This window comes from Pelodiscus sinensis, chromosome 2 (assembly GCF_052426305.1).
Source record: "Pelodiscus sinensis isolate ZL-2025 chromosome 2, ASM5242630v1, whole genome shotgun sequence".
Classification (NCBI taxonomy): Eukaryota; Metazoa; Chordata; order Testudines; family Trionychidae; genus Pelodiscus; species Pelodiscus sinensis.
Genome location: NC_143053.1, coordinates 71737054 through 71754394, shown reverse-complemented (window position 1 = coordinate 71754394; position 17341 = coordinate 71737054). Strand labels below are relative to the sequence as shown.

Here is a 17341-nt window from a genome sequence, read left to right as displayed (position 1 = left end):
ATGATGGGCTCAGGACACAGATGTGCAGTGTGTGGATGGTGCAGGAGTGCTATGGCAGAAGACTAGAGATGTAGGGATGCAGGAGTTTGGGGATGTGAGATGCTCAGTACAGGGGGTTCCAGTGTATAATAGGCTCAGATTTGGGTTCTGGGGGGGGTGCAGAGTGTTATGATGCTGTGGCCAGATGGAGGCCTGGCCCTAATTGGGGGTTTATTGCCCAGGCTTCATTTTTAAATAAAATATGTCAAACAAAATGTTTCAACGTTGTCTTTTTTTATGAGAGGGGTGGGGAACCTGTTTTGAGTCAGGGGTCACTGACTCACAGAAAAGTCAGTTGGGGCCACACAAGTGAGATGCAAAAAGACAACCGCTCCAAAAACCCCCAAAGCCTCAGTAACGTGGCCCCAACTGTGCTGGTGGGGGTAGGGGACAGGGTTCTGGTGGGTGCTGGGGCAGGGAACTCGTGGGGTGGTCTGGTCAGGAGGAGGGGACAGAGACAGCTGGGGCCAGTACCTGGGGATCCCAGGTCTCAGGAAGCACGCTGGCTGCTCTTCCTCTCCCCTCCCTCTGGTACCCTCCCTGTTCTAACCCAATCCCCTTCCCCAGAGCCAGGCAACCCCCAACCCAATCCCCTCCCCCCAGAGTCAGGCACTGACCCCCCACTATACCAAGCCCCCTCTCCCTCGCTCTAACCTAATTCTCAGATCCTGGAGGCGGAGCTGCCACTACAGCCACATGAGAGACTCTTCAGGTGCTGGGGCGCATGCACTGAGTGGCTGGCCTTGAGACGTGCTGGCTGGGATGCCGTGCGCACCCTCCCCCGAACCCAATTCCTCTCTCTTCCCCTCCCCCAGACTGGAGCCAGGGACCCCTCCCTCCCCCACTCTAACCTAATTCTCGGGTCCCGGAGTCGCCACTGCCGCTACAGCAGCACGTCTCCCTCCAGGCGCTGGGGCATGTGTGCTGAGTGACCAGTGCGCTGAGCAGCCGGCATGCCGTGTGCATCCCCCCAACCCCTCTCTTCCCCTCCCTTCCCCAGAGCCAGACACCTCCCCTCCCCACTCTAACCCATCCTCCTCCCAAAATAACCTTATGCCCGCTGGTGCCGCCACCACACCCGGAACCTCTGCCACTGCCTGCGCTCAGCGGCCGGCTACTAGCACGTGCAGGCTGGGACGCTGTGTGGGACCTGGCCTGCATGTGCAGGATATGACACAGTGCGCTGGAGATTGTGAACAGAATGGTGCAGGCCATGAGCACGTATGCAGCCCAGCCATGAGAGCGGCTGACCTGAGCAGTTCTGGGTTCTGTTCCAGTTCTGTCAGGAGCTGCAATTTTTTTCTCTGCGAGCTGCGGGTTAGCCACCCCTGCTTTAAAGCCAGAAGAGTGAGCATGCCCTGTTGCTAGGCTAAGCCCCTAAACATGGGGAATTAGCTCAAATGGTAGAGTGCTCACTTAGCATGCAAGAGGTAGTGGGATCGATGCCCACATTCTCCAATAGCTTTGTCCTGCCATGAGGACAAGGGACTGGACTCGATGACCTCTCGAGGTCCCTTCCAGTCTTAGTATTCTATGAAAGGGAACAAAGGAATTATTAACGTACAACTATTTACACGTACTTATCTAGAGGGAAACTATTTACAACTGAATAGGGAAACTTACTAAAGCTGCAGCCAAGTCTGGAACACACTGCTACTGGTGGAAAGAAGGAACTGAGCAGGGAGGGGTCTGGGGGCACCTTATATAGTGTGGCATGTGCATGCTGGAGCCAGTCTCCTATGGAAACTGCTGAGGGAAAATCTTCCTGCACCAGTGCATGTGGCAAGTTATGTTGAATGGACATGAGCAAAAACATAAAGAAGAAGAATATGGTGTCTGTAAAATATAAACATCTTACATCTGTAAGATGTAACTGCCAAGTTATAATTATAAACCTAAATATATTCAGAAAAATAATTGCCAGAAACAGCACTTTCATTGAAGATCTACAAATACAGGTTGTATCTCCCTGGTCCAGCAGCCTGGGGACCAGTCCTAAATGAGAGAATTTGCCAAACCAGGCGAGTTCCCCTGCCATTGGCCCCCCAGCCAACCAACAGCTGTCTGCCAGTCCTGGCCAGCCCCCCACCTCATACTGCGTGGCTCCCAGCCATGCCACCAGAGGGCTCCCTGCAATGTGGGGGCTCCCCGGTACAGGAACATCCAGCAGTGCTGGATCAGAAAGTCCCAGTTGAGGAAGGTACAACCTGTATCATCTAAGTGCTTTACATTGTTTTCATAACATAGCATATAAACAATTCCCAGAGCCAAACATTTTTGCACCAGCATTTGGCACAAAGAAATCTCACCTCCTAGCACAAAGAGGAGATGTGACTTTTGATGTGAGGATAGTTACTCTTGAACAACAAGAGTACAGAGTTCCTACCTGGTTGTCATGGGTATAACTTTGTAAGTTTTTATCTGCATGTTCCTTTGGCTGCAAGAAGCATCTTGGGAAAGGATAATATTCATAACATCAAAGAGCTGCTCAATACGCTGGTCCTGCCGGAGATCTTCACCACCTTTGACAAGAAAGGGATGATCTCGCTCATCACTGCCTCGAATGTTTATACGTTTTGGTTTCCTGATAGACTCCATTATTTTTATCTTGGCAGGGGGAAAAAAAGCAAAACATTTTTTGGCACAAATGAAAGCATGTGTTACTATAGCAGCCAAATTATGACAAACTCATGGGCCTCTTGCATTTCCTGTGTACTTGCTCCTTTAGATGGCTTTATTTTTACAAATTTAGGAAAGTATGGATAAATCCAGTCCCTCTGTACAAAACACCCAATTGCCAGTACGGAAAACACCTCAAATTAATATCAATGAGTATTTAATGATGATGTTATAGTGGACATCTAATTAATAAGATAAATCCTTTGTGTACTGTTAGATATCTGCTCATACACTACTTCCCTTCCCCCCAAAACACTATATTGAGCCTTAATGTTTATATTCAAAGCCAAAAGGGATACTGTCTTTAATAGACAGCTACTGTTAGCATACCCGTTCATCGAATCCAGAGATTTTTGCATGGTATTCTGGCAATGGTTTACTTTTACCGTCATACTGACCTGAAGATAAAAAACAGGCATATATTTTTCATTTAAATATTAAAATAAAATATTAAACTTTAGTTAATGATGGCAGGTTCAGCCTAATACTGAACTTTATTAAATTAGTAGAGGACTAAGATTTTAGAAGTACAGTAAAACTCCAATTGTCCAGCATCCAGTGGTCTGGCACTCCCGATAGTCTGGCACCAACTGGAACCCAGAAGTGCACCCACCAGCCGGACAATTGGAGCTGCTGGAGGGGAACGGCGCGGCAAGGGGCGAACCCTCCGCCGTTTGCAGGAAGGTGGAGGAAGTCCCGCGCCGCCGCCAAGAGTTTCCGGGAGGGGAACGGGCTCCCCACCCCCAGACTGCAGTAGTTATCACCAAGCAGGAGGGTGAGGGGCGGCGCTGTGGGACCAACCCGGCAGCACCCCAGCTGCTCTGCTCCACCACTCGTCAGTTTCAGCTGCTTCCCCAAGTCCGCCTGTCGCTGCTGAAACTGACGAGCGGCGGAGCAGAGCAGAGCAGCTGGGATTCTGCCAGGTTGGTCCCGCAGTGCCACCCCTCTGCTTGGCGATAACTACTGCAGTCTGGGAGGTGGGGAGCCCACTCCCCTCCCAGAAACTCTCAGTGGCGGCGCGAGGCTTCCCCCGCTTTCCTGCAAAACAGCAGAGGGTTTGCCCCTCGCTGCGCAATTCTCCGCCCACCTGGCAGACCCATTACAGCCCCCCGCCGGAGTAACTCCTGATACTCCGGCATATCCGATAATCCGGCACCACCTAGGTCCCAAAGGTGCCGGATTATTGGAAGTCTACTGTACATAGTTAAAATAACAAGTATTTCAATTGGTCATTCAATGAAATATATGCCATGAGATGCTGGAACTCTTACTGCTTTTAAATGGCATACCTTTTTCAAACTAGAATGCAAAAATCCATTAGATCTTTGTTCATAACCTGCTGGTATCAAGGGGTTAGAAGCAACAACATACATGTTTAGTGATATTTTTTAAAAAGCAAAGACATTTTAAAACATCACAACAGTAAGTTCAGCTAAATACAGTCTTAAGGAACAGAATCTTTGTACTTTTGAGACTGGAAAGATCTCCCAGATTTCTAAGTACACCTCTTGGAAACAGCAGATACAGTGCCCACAGAAAAGATGTATAAAGTATTAAACTGGGAGGATGTACAAGGAATCAAACTGAGAGGAGTCTTGTTCTTAGCTAAAGAAGACTAGAACTTCTTCCAGGTAGAGTATCTACTATTCTTATAAGAATTCATTATATGTACTGAAAAGGTAGCATACCAGGGATCTCCAGTTCATTCCTCATGAATTCAGCTTTGAAGCCACTCATCCAAGGTGAACATTCTTTCAGATTTCCTGGTTCTTTCTGGTCTTTCATTTTTGAAAGGAGAGAGAGTGTAATTCTGCTGAAATCATCAGCCTTCATTTCTAACAGCTTTGAGCCGCCTTTTCCAAAATGACAGTTAAACTCCTTCCCAAAGGTCTGAAGTTAAAATTAATTTACAGAAAAGGAATTAAATTTCTTTTCATATATAGCAAGATCACACAGTGCTTCAGAGGCACAACACTGCATTTTTAGAGAATCAGTTTCATTCTAGTGGGGATTTATTTTTGGAATCCCTAGACTTAGTAATTATCAAGTCCTCTCTGACTTAAATTTTATTTATACAAATAGTTATTTAGGCTGTAAGCAATTTAGTTCATACTCCTGTCATTTTTATTTGTTTATAAAACATCATGAACATTTACAACTGTAATAATAAAGAAATAAAATGAGCCATCAAGGGCAATTGCATTCCGATTCCTATGGAGACTGAAATGAGGATTTTCAGAAAAGTTCACACAAGTGCAGGATTTCAGTAACATTCTAAGGTGGCTCAGACAACTTTTACGGTATTTTTTCTATTATTTATATTATAGCCGAAAGCATTTTTTGGCTTTGATTTAGTTCTCTTTCCTGTTTAGTTACTAGATTGAGAATTCCAAGGTCTGAAGGGATCACTATGATCATCTAATTTTACCTCCTGTATAGCACTCGCCACAGAACTCCCCCAAAATAATTCCTAGAGTTAGAAAAACATCCAGACTTGATTTTAAAATGGTCTGTGATGGAGAAATCACCACAATCCTTGGTAAATGGTTCCAGTGATTAACTACTCTCACCTGTTAAAAATGTATACCCTTTGCCAGTCTAAACTTCTAGCTTCAGCTTCCACTCTCTGGAATGTGTTATATCTTTCTCTGCTAGACTAAAGAGCCCATTATTAATGTGTGCTATCCCCTGTAAACAAGTCACTCCTTTACCTTCTCTTTGATAAGATAAAAAGATGGTACTCCTTGAGTGTATCATTACATCCTTTTTGAACTGTCAGCACCACAACTGGACATAGCATTGCAACAGTGTTCACATTAGTGCCCCATACAGAAGTACCATAATCTCTCTGCTATGACTTGAGATTCCCCTGTTTATGTATCAGAAGATTGCATTCACTCTTTTGGCTACAGCATGATATAAAGAGCTCAAGGTCAGCTGATTATCCTCTACCACCCCCAAATCTTTTTTCAGAGTCAGAGTCCCCCAGAACCTGCAAGTATGGCTTAAAACTCTTTGTTCCCAGATGTATGCACTTACATTTTGCCATATTAAAATGCATTTTTTGCACCCAGTTAACTAAATAATCTAGACTGCATTGAATCAGTGGCCTTATTGTTTTCATTATTTACCACACCTCCATTTTTGTTTTATCTGCAAATTGTATCAAGTAATAATTTTATGTTTTCTTCAAAGTCATTTAAATCGTTTAAATGTGTACATCACTCACACTGGATGCACTGAACAGAAGATTTGTATGACAAATGGCCCTTTTAAAGATCTGAACACAGATAATTTCATGTATCAAAGTCACCTGGTAAAAGTACGCTCAGCTGCACAGAAGTAAAATAAGTTACGCTGAAGACAAGATCAATGTAGTGTGTGTGTTATAATGCACATTTAATAACATGTATGATTAAATATCCTCCTTGGTTTTGTGTGTTCTTGAAATATATCAGAATTATTTTTTAGTTAAGCTAGAGAGAAGTTGGCTTAATCATTAACTGCAATGTCCAGAGATTCCAAACCCAAATCCACTCATGCCCATTAAAATGACTTCTTCTCTAAAAATATATTACAGGCAGTCCCCGGGTTACATGGATCCGACTTGCATCGGATCCCTACTTACAAACGGGGTGAGGCAACCCCGCACTAGCTGCTTCCCCCCAGCAGACCAGGGAGACGCGGAGCGGCTTTTCTCAGCAGACACCTCAGCTTGAGAATAAAGGACTGAGGGAAGTGAGGTGTGGGAGAATAAAACTGAGCTCCGGAGAAATGTTTGGCTAGAGTTTCCCCTACAATATGTACCAATTCCGACTTACATACAAATTCAACTTAAGAACAAACCTACAGTCCCTATCTTGTACGTAACCCGGGGACTGCCTGTACTGGAAATCATCAACATGTTTAATATTAAAAAATAAAGAAACCCTGCACACTATACACATATGTACACAAACTTTTCCTTCCCCATTTCTTTATCACTGAAGGCTCAGATATTTCAGGATTCTTTGCAGAGCCACAGCCATTAACAAGCCATTTGGTCCCTTTTAAAGTATTAGCATATTAGTAAGAGGCCAAAGCACCAGAGAGGTACATAGGCAGAAAGCTTTAGGGCACGTCTAGACTACCCTCGGCTCCCGAAAGATATGCAAATTTGGTGCAAATTTGCATATCTTCTTCCGATCCCTTTTTAGAAGATTTTTTTAGGAAAAAAAAAGCAGTCTAGATGGGGTTTTCCTTTTTCGAAAGAGCCCTTATTCCTCAAAAAATGAGGTTTACGAGGTTCTTTCGAAAAGGGGGAGTTTTGTGTGATAACCCTTGTCTAAACTGTTTTTGTTTTTTTTTAAAAAATAATCTTCCAAAAAAGAAATTGGAAGAAGATATGCAAATTCGGTACAAATTTGCATATCTTCTTTTGAAAGCCAATGGTAGTCTAGACGTGCCCTTCGGTAGGGACAGAGGCAAAGTCACTGGAAAGTGAGCAGAGGGTAATAGCTGAACAAGTAAACTAGTGCCTCAGATGGGAACATTCTACAGGACAAAGCAGTCAGGAAATATTAGTTGAACTGTAACAAAACTACAGTTACGGATTAACAAGTATTAAAGGCCTAGTCCTGCAGCCCTAACTCAAATCATTCATATGAATAAGGGCTACATGATTGGGCCAGAAACTCTTATCTCAGGGGTCGGAAATCTACTGCGTGGCATGTGAGCCAGTTTTCACTGGAATGCGAGCCTCCCTGCCAGATTTGGCAGCCGGATATGGCAGCTGACCATACAGGACTGTCCCGATTTTTAACTGCCATCGCTCCTTGCGCAGCGCAGAGGACTCCTCCCTCCTTCCTCTCACTGCGCAGAGCACGTAGGTGGCTCCATTGGAGCTTTGCCACGGACAGTTGGATCTGCGACCCACTGCCCCACCACTGCGCACTATGTAGCTCCCTTCCTGCCCCCACCACACTGCCTCTGGCGCATGAGCCCCCAGTCCAGTCATATTGCCACTGCCTCCTTCTCCAGGCCACTTGCTGTTACAGGGGCCTCTGCTGCCACTGCCGGGGGGCAGGACGGGTCCAAAGTTAAACCCAGCGAAGCCTTGTCCCACGTCTCCATGCCTTGGAGTTGTCACCTCAGCCCCAGCAGGGGCTACGCGGAACCGGCTGGGGCACTGCAGGGTGGGGCACAGTGGGGCTCAGCCGGTGTGCTCTATGTGCTGCCATGCTCTCCCCACCTCCCACCCCAACCCACCCTGCTGGGGGAATGGAAGCGAGCCAGATCTGGCAGGGAAGGTTGGGGTTTCTTCAACCCCCCTTCCCCCAAACCGTGCCAGGATCCTTGCTGCATAGAGAAGGGGGAGGCTGAGCTCCCTCCCCATTCCCAGCCCATTGAGGGAACGACAGCATGCTGTCGGGAGGCTTACCCCGCTGTAAGGGGGCACGAAGTCAGGTAAGTGTCCCCCCGTCATCTGCAGACCTCCACTCCCAATCCCCCTCACTCACTCCTCTCCCCCTGCCAAGACCACACACCCCAGCTTGATCCGACACCCTCTCTTGCTCCTGCATCCTCCCTTCTGGACAGACATCCCACCCTCAGCCTACTCCTGTAGCCCCGCAGCCACACACTGCACCCTCCCTTGCTCCTGCTCCCTTCCCCTTAGCCACACACCCTACCTCTCAGCCTGTTTCTGTACCCTACCTCCCACCCAGACCCCTTCTGCACCCCACCTCCTGCCCAGATCCTGCACCCCATCCCTATCCCATTCACTGGCAGCCCTGTCATGCACACTGACCCCCTCATTTTTGTCCCCACTCCAGAGACTAAGGAAGTCCACAAAATCCACAAACCCTCGACTCCAGAAAAGTAAATCTGAGCCTCTGGGAAGCCCTGAACCTCAGTCCTTCCTGTCCTTTCCCTTTCCCACACCCTATGGGGCTGGAGTGCCAGAGGAGTAAGGTGTCTCAGTTGGGGGCCACATCAGTGTGGTTTGGGGGTTTTGAGGATTTTTTTTTTTTTTTGCTTCTCACTTGTGTGGCCTCCAACCCCAAAAAGGTTCCCAGCCCTTGTCATAAATAAAGAAAATATTGAAACCTTTTGTGCTAAACACGAATTAATATTTTATTTTATTTAAAATTAAATTTGATAAACTAACATGAGAAAGTTAAAACACTTAATCTGTTTAATAATTTAATTTAAACTGTTCTCCCTAACTGCAGCTGGTTCAGAAAATAAGGTCACCATACCCAGCCTGTCCCTGCTCCCCCCAGCCACACACATCCGTAAATAGAAGTAAATAAGTTAAATCTTGGCACACCACTTCTGAAAGGCTGCCGACCCGTCTTATCTGATTGATACTGTCCTTTTGGACTTCCCAGTATACCCTTCTCATTTGAGATATTAAAAAAGAATGAATCATGTAAACATGTAACCGCTGAAAAATTCAGCAGTTACATGTTTACATGCACGGGGAGAGACAGCTCCCGCAAAGCTGCCTGTCCCCCTCCCCCATTCTGCTGCCTATGTATCAGAAGCAGCAGCACAGAGAGGGCAGGCGGGAGCCAGGACTGGCAGGAAACCAGCTTTTAAGCAGTCTCCCCGCAAGCACCAGCTCCTGTGGAGCCACCTGCACCCTACGCCTTCTGCGCAAAAGTGAGGCAGTAGCATGGGGGAAGGCAGCTTCGCAGAACCAGCTCCACACTTGTACCGGCTTCCATCTGCTCCCCTACTCACACTGCTGCCTCTCTATCAGAGACAGCAATGCAAGGGGGGAGGTGGTTCCTACATGTAATCATGAAGGTTAATCGACGAGCCCAGGGTTAACCCAGGGGTCAGAAATGTATGGTACACGTGCCATAAGAGGTGCAAAATGTGCGCCCTCTCGCTCCCCCCACCTGCAACAGGAAGCCTGTGCTGGCAATCCAGCATTGCATCCCCCTGCAAGATTAGAGCCAGTGCCAGCTTTCTGCGGGGGAGGGGAAGAAGTCCCGAGGCTGTGTGTTAGATCCAGCCTGCGGGGAAGCATGTGCTGCTCCTTTCCTCCCCAGAGCAATGAGCGCACTTCCTTATCCACCTTACCTTCCCCAGTGCTCCGGGAAGTCGGGACACAGGAGCTACGTGACCTCCCACTGCCTGGGAGCTGAGGGCAGGAGACCAAGTGGGGCGCGGGGCGGAAAGAACCCTTTCCTCTCCGGGAGAGTGGGCATGGCCCAGGGCAGGAGAGTACACTGGGGCACACCACTTCTGAAAGGTTGCAGACCCCTGGGTTAACTATTTACACTGATACACTACCATATCCCTACTTCCTATCCCATTACATACCATTAGTACTCAATATCACTGACAGGGATTTCAAACATACCTGAATAAATCTCTTTCTGAATAATCCAAGACCTGGAGCTTGTAAATCTCCTAAGTTTCTGTACATTCCTTCATACATTTCCTTAAGGCTATTTTTATTTCTCTGAGTTTTTCCCAACTCATTTTTAACATCCTCAACCCAATCCTGCAAAGAGAGAGAGAAGGAGCTGATTACTGAAGAAAATTATTCACACACCTTCTCTTTTGTAACTCCATCAGATGGTATTAGATTTACTAATAATGTGAATTACAATTAAAAAGTCTGCTATAATCATTTTAGAGCAAGATGAAAGCTATAGGACTATGATATAAAATGCTGTTTTGTGTACTGTATTTTTTATGCCAGGCGGAGCTAGGGATGTGAACAACAAGTCAACTATCTGATAAGCAAATACTTATCGGATAGTCGACACGCGCTAGTCGACTGGTCACTTCCCCACTCCTTGCTGCCTCTATCAGAAAGAGGCAGTAGGGGGACGGGGACAGGAGGGGCGCTTCAAAGTGGCAGATTTCTCTCATCACAGCTTTGAAATGTTGTGGGAAGCACAGGGCCAGCAGGAAACTGCTTGAGTCCCCCCTGACCCCATTCTCCTGGCAGCGCTTTCGCCTTTGAAGTGCAACAATAGCCCTGGAACTGTTGCTACACTTAAAAGGTGGAGGCACCCTTATCGACTAATCGAATAGTCAATGTAAATAGCTGCAACTATTTCATCAGCTACATAATTGACATCCCTAGGTGGGCAAGCAGAGTATAGGGCCCAGTTGTTCTAGGCACTGTACAAAGACAGAATGAGACAGTCCCTAATGTAATGAATTTATACTCTAACTACACAAGACAGATATAAGTAGGATTAAAGAGTATACTGTATAAAGAGAAGGGATAAAGCAATGATTGCAAACACATTAGTTCTACCATATCTTCTGGTTTGGTTTTGTTATTTAAATCCTATTAGGAGAGGATTAGCTACATGAAGAGCTAAAGCATGGGTGGGGAACCTAAGTCCCAGGAGCAAGATTGGCACCTAGTTTGCCTGGATCCGGCCCCCATCAATCCCTGCAATTGCTCTGCCAGCCTCAGTCTGGCTGGCTCACCTCTGCATTCTCTCTCTCTCTCTCTCAACTGGCACATGGCTGAAAGGATCCTACTGTACCTTAAAGAGCATCACAGGATTAGAAAGCTGTTCAAGGGCATGAACAAAATCTTGAATCACTCCTCCTCTGTCTAATTTACTCTTTATCCTGTGAAAACAAACCATCAGAAGTGGACAACAGAAGCTTCCATTAACATATTCTTCTTCAGTCTTCACACAAATACTTTCTATATGCAAAACCTGAACAAGTAAAAATCTAAGGGGCACTTGGACAAGAGGGATTTGAGGATGGGAAGCTGCTCTCAGGCTGCAGAGGAGTAACAGTGGAATCTCTTCATGTCCTCTTACTCATTCAAGTCTGTCTGTCTCTCTCTACAACTTGTTATATTTTGACATTTGTTGAGAGTCTCCTGTGAAAATACCAACTTTTGGAAGTGACAGCTCTCTGGTGGGTACAGCAATCTGCATTATCAAGGTTGTACACATCTAGCACATTCCACTGAAGCTGTGTGTGCATTATTTAGTCTGAGCAGCACAAGAAGTGTGGACCTTTGTCGTCTTCTCTCAAATTAAGACATCATGCAAAAATGATGAGAAAAAGCAAAGGGACACATACAATGAAATTAAATTTACAAGGGCTGTGCGATAACCTATATGAGAAAGTTAGGCATTACAGTACCGTAGTCAAATAAAAGCTCTTGCCCCACCAACAAAAGGTGGTGGAAAAACAACGCCAGTGAGACTATGATGGCTCAGAACCCTAGAATAGGGAAGCAGCATGTTTTACACAATACGAGCAGCCTTCCAAAAAGGAAAGCATGGGCACTTACACTGCTTATGATGTACAAAAGATAGTTTTGTTAAATTACTTTTTAAAGAAATACTTTTAACAAATGTTTAATTAATTAATAAGTGTCTTTGCTTGGTTTTTACATTTGAAAGAGAAGTGTCAGAGCCTTACTTTCCTCTTTTTGCTAAAGGATTTTGGCAAATATGAGCAGCTATAGTGATGTAACAGGAGACTAAGCTGTGAATTTCCCTCAACCTTAGCATAGCAGATAAGCAAGGAACCTCACTCTGATTTTGCACCTGAAACATATTTCAAAGAAGCAAGAAAAGGCCAATCTATTTCTTTTTTGCTTTGTAGTTTGTTTACAGGGCTGTGGGATGAGCAAGGATGATGAGTTATCAGCACCTCTAAAAATAATCTACCCACATATTTAAGAACCTAAGCAAGGATGCAGGTGCCTAATTTTAGGCACCCACTTTAGAAAAGTTGGCCTAAGTATTTCTTTTCCCAAGCATTTGAATCAAGTACAGGATATACCAGTTTATTTAATATTTTCTATGCTTTTTATTATCACTTCCTATTACAGAGTCTTACAAATTTGTGAAAAACATTTCACCTTGCTACGAACTCCTTGTTCTTGTGGCCTGTTGCAGTATCTTTGAAGATATAGTTTTCACTGCTGATCATGAAAGGATAGACGATTGCCTGCGGATAGCTATTTGCAATCTCTTCTACAGTATGTTGCACAGCTACTGCTTCCTCTTTGTCAAGCACTGCCATCAATTGGCTAATCCAACCAATGAACTGCCAGCAGGGAACTGATGAAATCTGCAAAACACAGACAGCGTTTTCAACTTCTGTATATCTTTAAAAATCCTGAATATGAACAAAAGCAAACAAAATTACTCTGTGTTCCTAGTCAACAGGCAGAAACACATCAAAAAATAGAGCATCACAGCCTCTCCCCTTCTTAGCTCTGCTCTTTATCCCAATGGAATTTAAAATGCTGACATAATAAATTACTTATCCAGATAATGAAGAAATAATAAAGGATTCCTGAGGAATGGCTATCATTTTTGTGGCATCCGTCAGCTATGACAGACTTCACCCATATTGTTCTAACAGAGAATTCATTACTGTCACAATTCTTAGGAACTGTTTATGCCGAGTGACCACAACAGTACAAGTGTGGTGCTGCAGTTATACTGCAATAGTCACTGTAATGTAGATGCTCGCTACATCCATGAAAGGGTATTTTCTGTCAGTTTAATTAATCCGGGTCTCAGAGAAATGGCAGTTAGATCAATTGAAGAACGCTTCCATCAACACACTTTAATCTACGGTAGGGTTAGACTGAGTTAACTAGCTTGCAAAAGGTACAACATTTTTCATAACCTCAAGCAATGCAGCTAAATTGACCTATGTTTTAGGTGTAGAGCAGGTTGTAGTCTTTCAGTCATGGCTTCCAGAACTACATTCTCAGCTCACTGGAGATAACCAAACTACGATTTTGTTGTTCTTATGCCTTCTCCAGTTGCCCTTATATCAATAAACTGCCGTCCAATCTTTTAAGTACTAGCATATATGGTCAATTTAGAAAGGGTTTTGAAACGTTGCTGGGCTAAAGTTGCACTAACAATGCCAGCATACATCTATAGTGCAGATACAACTTTCACTGATGGAAGGGCTTCTACCCAGTAGTGTAGGAACACCACCTCCCTGAAAAAAGTTTGCTTCTATCAATGGAAGCATTGTTCCATCAAAACACTGCATGTACACAGAGAGTTAGGTCAGCATAACTGTACATATCAGAGGAGTGTAACAGAACGTTTCAGTGTAGACCATGCTTGATATAGTAGACACAGTAGACAGGAATGTCACAAATATGCCTAGCATATGGGAGAAAAGTGGGTGTCTTACTACCATTGGCATGGGGAAATGAGTTACAAGTTCTTGGACAAGGGGTTTAGGAAACTTGAGGGGGAACATGAAGAGATGGAAGGAGTCTCTGGTGTGTGCAAAGTACTTGCCTGACAGAAGTGAAGTATGTGGTACCCTAGTCATTTTTCTTCATTAATCAACTCAGCAAAAGTGTAATGCAGTAAGTTCCCAACATCTTATTAAACTAACATGCAGATTTACATGCTAATCCAAAATTCAACATTAATTAAAACAATAAATATTTGGTTCACAATCAACTTTGCTGTCCCAAGAATGGAAGTAACTAACCTCTCGTGTCATTAGGCCAAGGGTCTCTGCTGGATACCTTTCTATTATTTGCAGCAGCCTGGGAAATTTTAGCCTGGCATCTCTGGAATTCAGTTTTAAAGCTTTTATCATTTTTTCTACTACAATGGCTGGGAATGTCTGCAGATCCAGAGCACTGATATCTACAAAAAACACACACAAATGATCAGAAACACCATCCTTTTACATCCCTTAGATCAGTGTTTCTTAAACTTTTTAAGATGGAGGAACACCAAACAATATATATATTTTTTTTTATGAGGAAGACCAAGGACTTTTTTTTTTTCTCAACAAAAAGGAAAATAGGGTCGGGTGGAAAAGTTATTGAAGGAGGGAAAAATAAAGTCGCCTGTCCCTTGAAGGGTGGCCATTTTGAACTCTGCTGTTCTCCGCGGCACACCGGTGTACTATGGAACACAGTTTAAGAAACACTGCCTTAGATCATCTAAAACATTCATCTTTACTTTTTATTGTGTCATGGGCATTCTTGGTGTTCTGTAGGAAATGAGTAACAATTTTTTGATTTTTTTTTTACTTTGTTGTTTCCCATTTGAAGACTTGTTTGAAATGCACACATCATTAGTACGTATCTTCTTGGACAGTAAGGACTAGCTTTTATCAGGAGGCTGCATCATCACTCGTATCTTGTCCATTTCATTATCATGGTCTGGAAAGGACCAGGAGGAGTATCTGCTGGATAAGATGCATATCCCACCAATAAAATAGAGACCTAGTACTAATGGTGAAACCAGAGGCAGTTGTCAGAGAGAATAAGAAAGTATGTAAAAAACATCAGTGTTAAGGACAATCTGTTTATATTTAAATTCAAGCCATATAACCTGTTGGGATTTCAGGAGCAGGATGAAATGATTCATTTTTGATAAATTCTCTACAATGGAACTTACTTTTTTTGTTGTAAAATACCACGGCTTTGTCTACACTGGCGTAATCTTGCACCAGAAATATGCAAATGAGGCTAAGCGTGGAATATCGCCGAGCCTCATTTGCATATCTAATGAGCCGCCATTTTGCGGAAGAGGCTCTTGCGCAAGAAGGAGCATCTACACTGCCCCTTTTTGCGCAAGAAAAATCCTCTTGCGCAACGCCGTTATTCCTGAAAATAATCAGTGTAAGGGCATTGCGCAAGAGGGTTTTTCTTGCGCAAGAAGGGGCAGTGTAGATGCTCCTTCTTGTGCAAGAGCCTCTTCTGCAAAAATGGCGGCTCAGATATGCAAATGAGGCTCGGCGATATTCCACGCTTAGCCTCATTTGCATATTTCTGGCGCAAGATCGCGCCAGTGTAGACATAGCCCACCTGTTTAATTCTTCCACCAAATAATTCTTCCATCTACAAGAATATTTGTAAATTTTCCATTTCCCACCTCTAACCCCTGTATTTTGACTGCTCTCTATTGGCATTCTCCGATCTGAAATTTGCATAACAACGGGATTGTAAATCCTGATAAATATTTTAATTTCTGATTTACCAGATGAACCTTCTTCCTCTTTACGGAGATGTTTGTCACAGAAATCAACCAGAGTCATGTAAGCATCTATGACTCCAGTCAGGTCCACGTGCTCCATTGAATGAGACTGCACCTCTTCTACAGCCTTCCTCACTGCAATGCTGAAATACTGGAAAGCTTTTTTGTTCAGACCTGCTATCACCTGAAAAATTCAATCATAAGTGGAAACCACAAGTAGAGTTCAGCAGATAGTTCGTGGTGAATAGTTTTATGCAAATGAACACTGATCACGTATGTGTCAAACATTTAATGTGACCAGTTCTTCATTTGTAGCTCATTCTTGCTTGCAAGTATTCAATATTTGAAATTTGAGCTGTACTGGATACACAGATCACGCGCTAGGAGTTCTGTTCCCTTAATAGTCATAAGTCTTAGACTGGGGTTTCCAATGCAAGTTACATGTATAGTTTAAAATTCACTTTCTGTGGACACTTTCTACAATTTGGTATTTCTAAGCCAACAAACTCATTCAATAGACTATTTGCAAACAGTTAATGTGAAAGACACACAAACACAGTCAAAGAAAATTTTTTTAGTCTGAATGAATGTTCATGACAGCAAATGGAGAATTTTTGTTTTGTTAAGTTCTTTTGTCCAGCTCTCTAATTTTAACCTTTATTTATATACCCTCTGTCCTTTTTCTTGTATGTGGTCACCCCAGATGTTTTACAATACAATATATTTAATGGAAGAAATAATTTGCAAAGCATTTTACAAACTAACTTACCCAAACTCTGCATACAGATTTCATCATTTACCAATGATACCCACACCTTGTCAGTAATGTGCCAGCTGTTTAGCAGTATTTAACAACAGCACCCAAGAGTTTAGGAACAGCAAGTGGAAAACACTGTATCCAATATAAAACTACACTGATATTGTTGGAACAATTCCATGATCCAGGTTCCCTCTAAGCTGTGCAGCAGCATAGCCTCTCAGCTCCTTAATGAGCCCTGTCTAGCCAGAGGCTAGTGCGCCACACACATTGCTGCCTGGCTGAGGGAGGGGTACTTCTCCCCTGCTGAGGACAGAGCAGCGAGTCTCTCCCAGTGGGTACCCAACCTCTCCCTGCTCTGTCCTCAGCAGGGAGCTGCTGCTGTAGCTGAGGGAGAAGTACCCCCTCCCCAGCCAGGCAACAACATGTGCAGAACCCTGGTTAGGCAGGGCTCTTTAAGCAGCTGCGGGGCCGTGCTACTGCACAGCTTAGAGGGAACCTTGTCCAGGATACAATCCTTTTGACTAAAAGGAGACAGGAGAATGAATACGATAATGGGTATCTCCTTAAAAATCACTTTCTAGAACTATATTTTGTGATGTATCCTATTGTCTTGGAAACTCTACAACTCGAGGAAAGGTTGGTTCTCTAAAGCTGACCTTGTAGCTAAATGGTTCATATTACTTAGATGAAAGAGCCAACTGCATCCAGCGATAAAAGCTTGGCTCAGCAACTTGGCTAATCTAGCAGCTCAGAGCAGGTAATATTTTCCAGAACAGGAACTTCAGACAAATTTGAAAAGAGTTGGTCTCACTTTTTAAAAACATTTGATTAATCCCTAGTGGATGGAAGCCAAAAAGTCACTTTCTCCTCCCTACTCACACGTCCTTTCTTCATTTTC

General features: G+C 44.1%; 1 protein-coding gene across 1 annotated transcript in view; it reads right to left on the bottom strand.

Annotated features, from left to right (window-relative positions):
• The window catches only part of PRKDC (protein kinase, DNA-activated, catalytic subunit), a 195215-nt gene that overhangs the window by 25661 nt on the left and 152213 nt on the right, over nucleotides 1-17341 (bottom strand). Inside the window, exons 72-79 of the mRNA XM_089776265.1 lie at nucleotides 15687-15867; nucleotides 14182-14342; nucleotides 12569-12780; nucleotides 11223-11310; nucleotides 10073-10216; nucleotides 4407-4608; nucleotides 3049-3116; nucleotides 2426-2646 (exon numbers count right to left, since the gene is read on the bottom strand). Of these exons, the coding sequence (XP_089632391.1) occupies nucleotides 2426-2646; nucleotides 3049-3116; nucleotides 4407-4608; nucleotides 10073-10216; nucleotides 11223-11310; nucleotides 12569-12780; nucleotides 14182-14342; nucleotides 15687-15867 (1277 nt within the window). The remainder of the gene's footprint in view (nucleotides 1-2425; nucleotides 2647-3048; nucleotides 3117-4406; nucleotides 4609-10072; nucleotides 10217-11222; nucleotides 11311-12568; nucleotides 12781-14181; nucleotides 14343-15686; nucleotides 15868-17341) is intronic.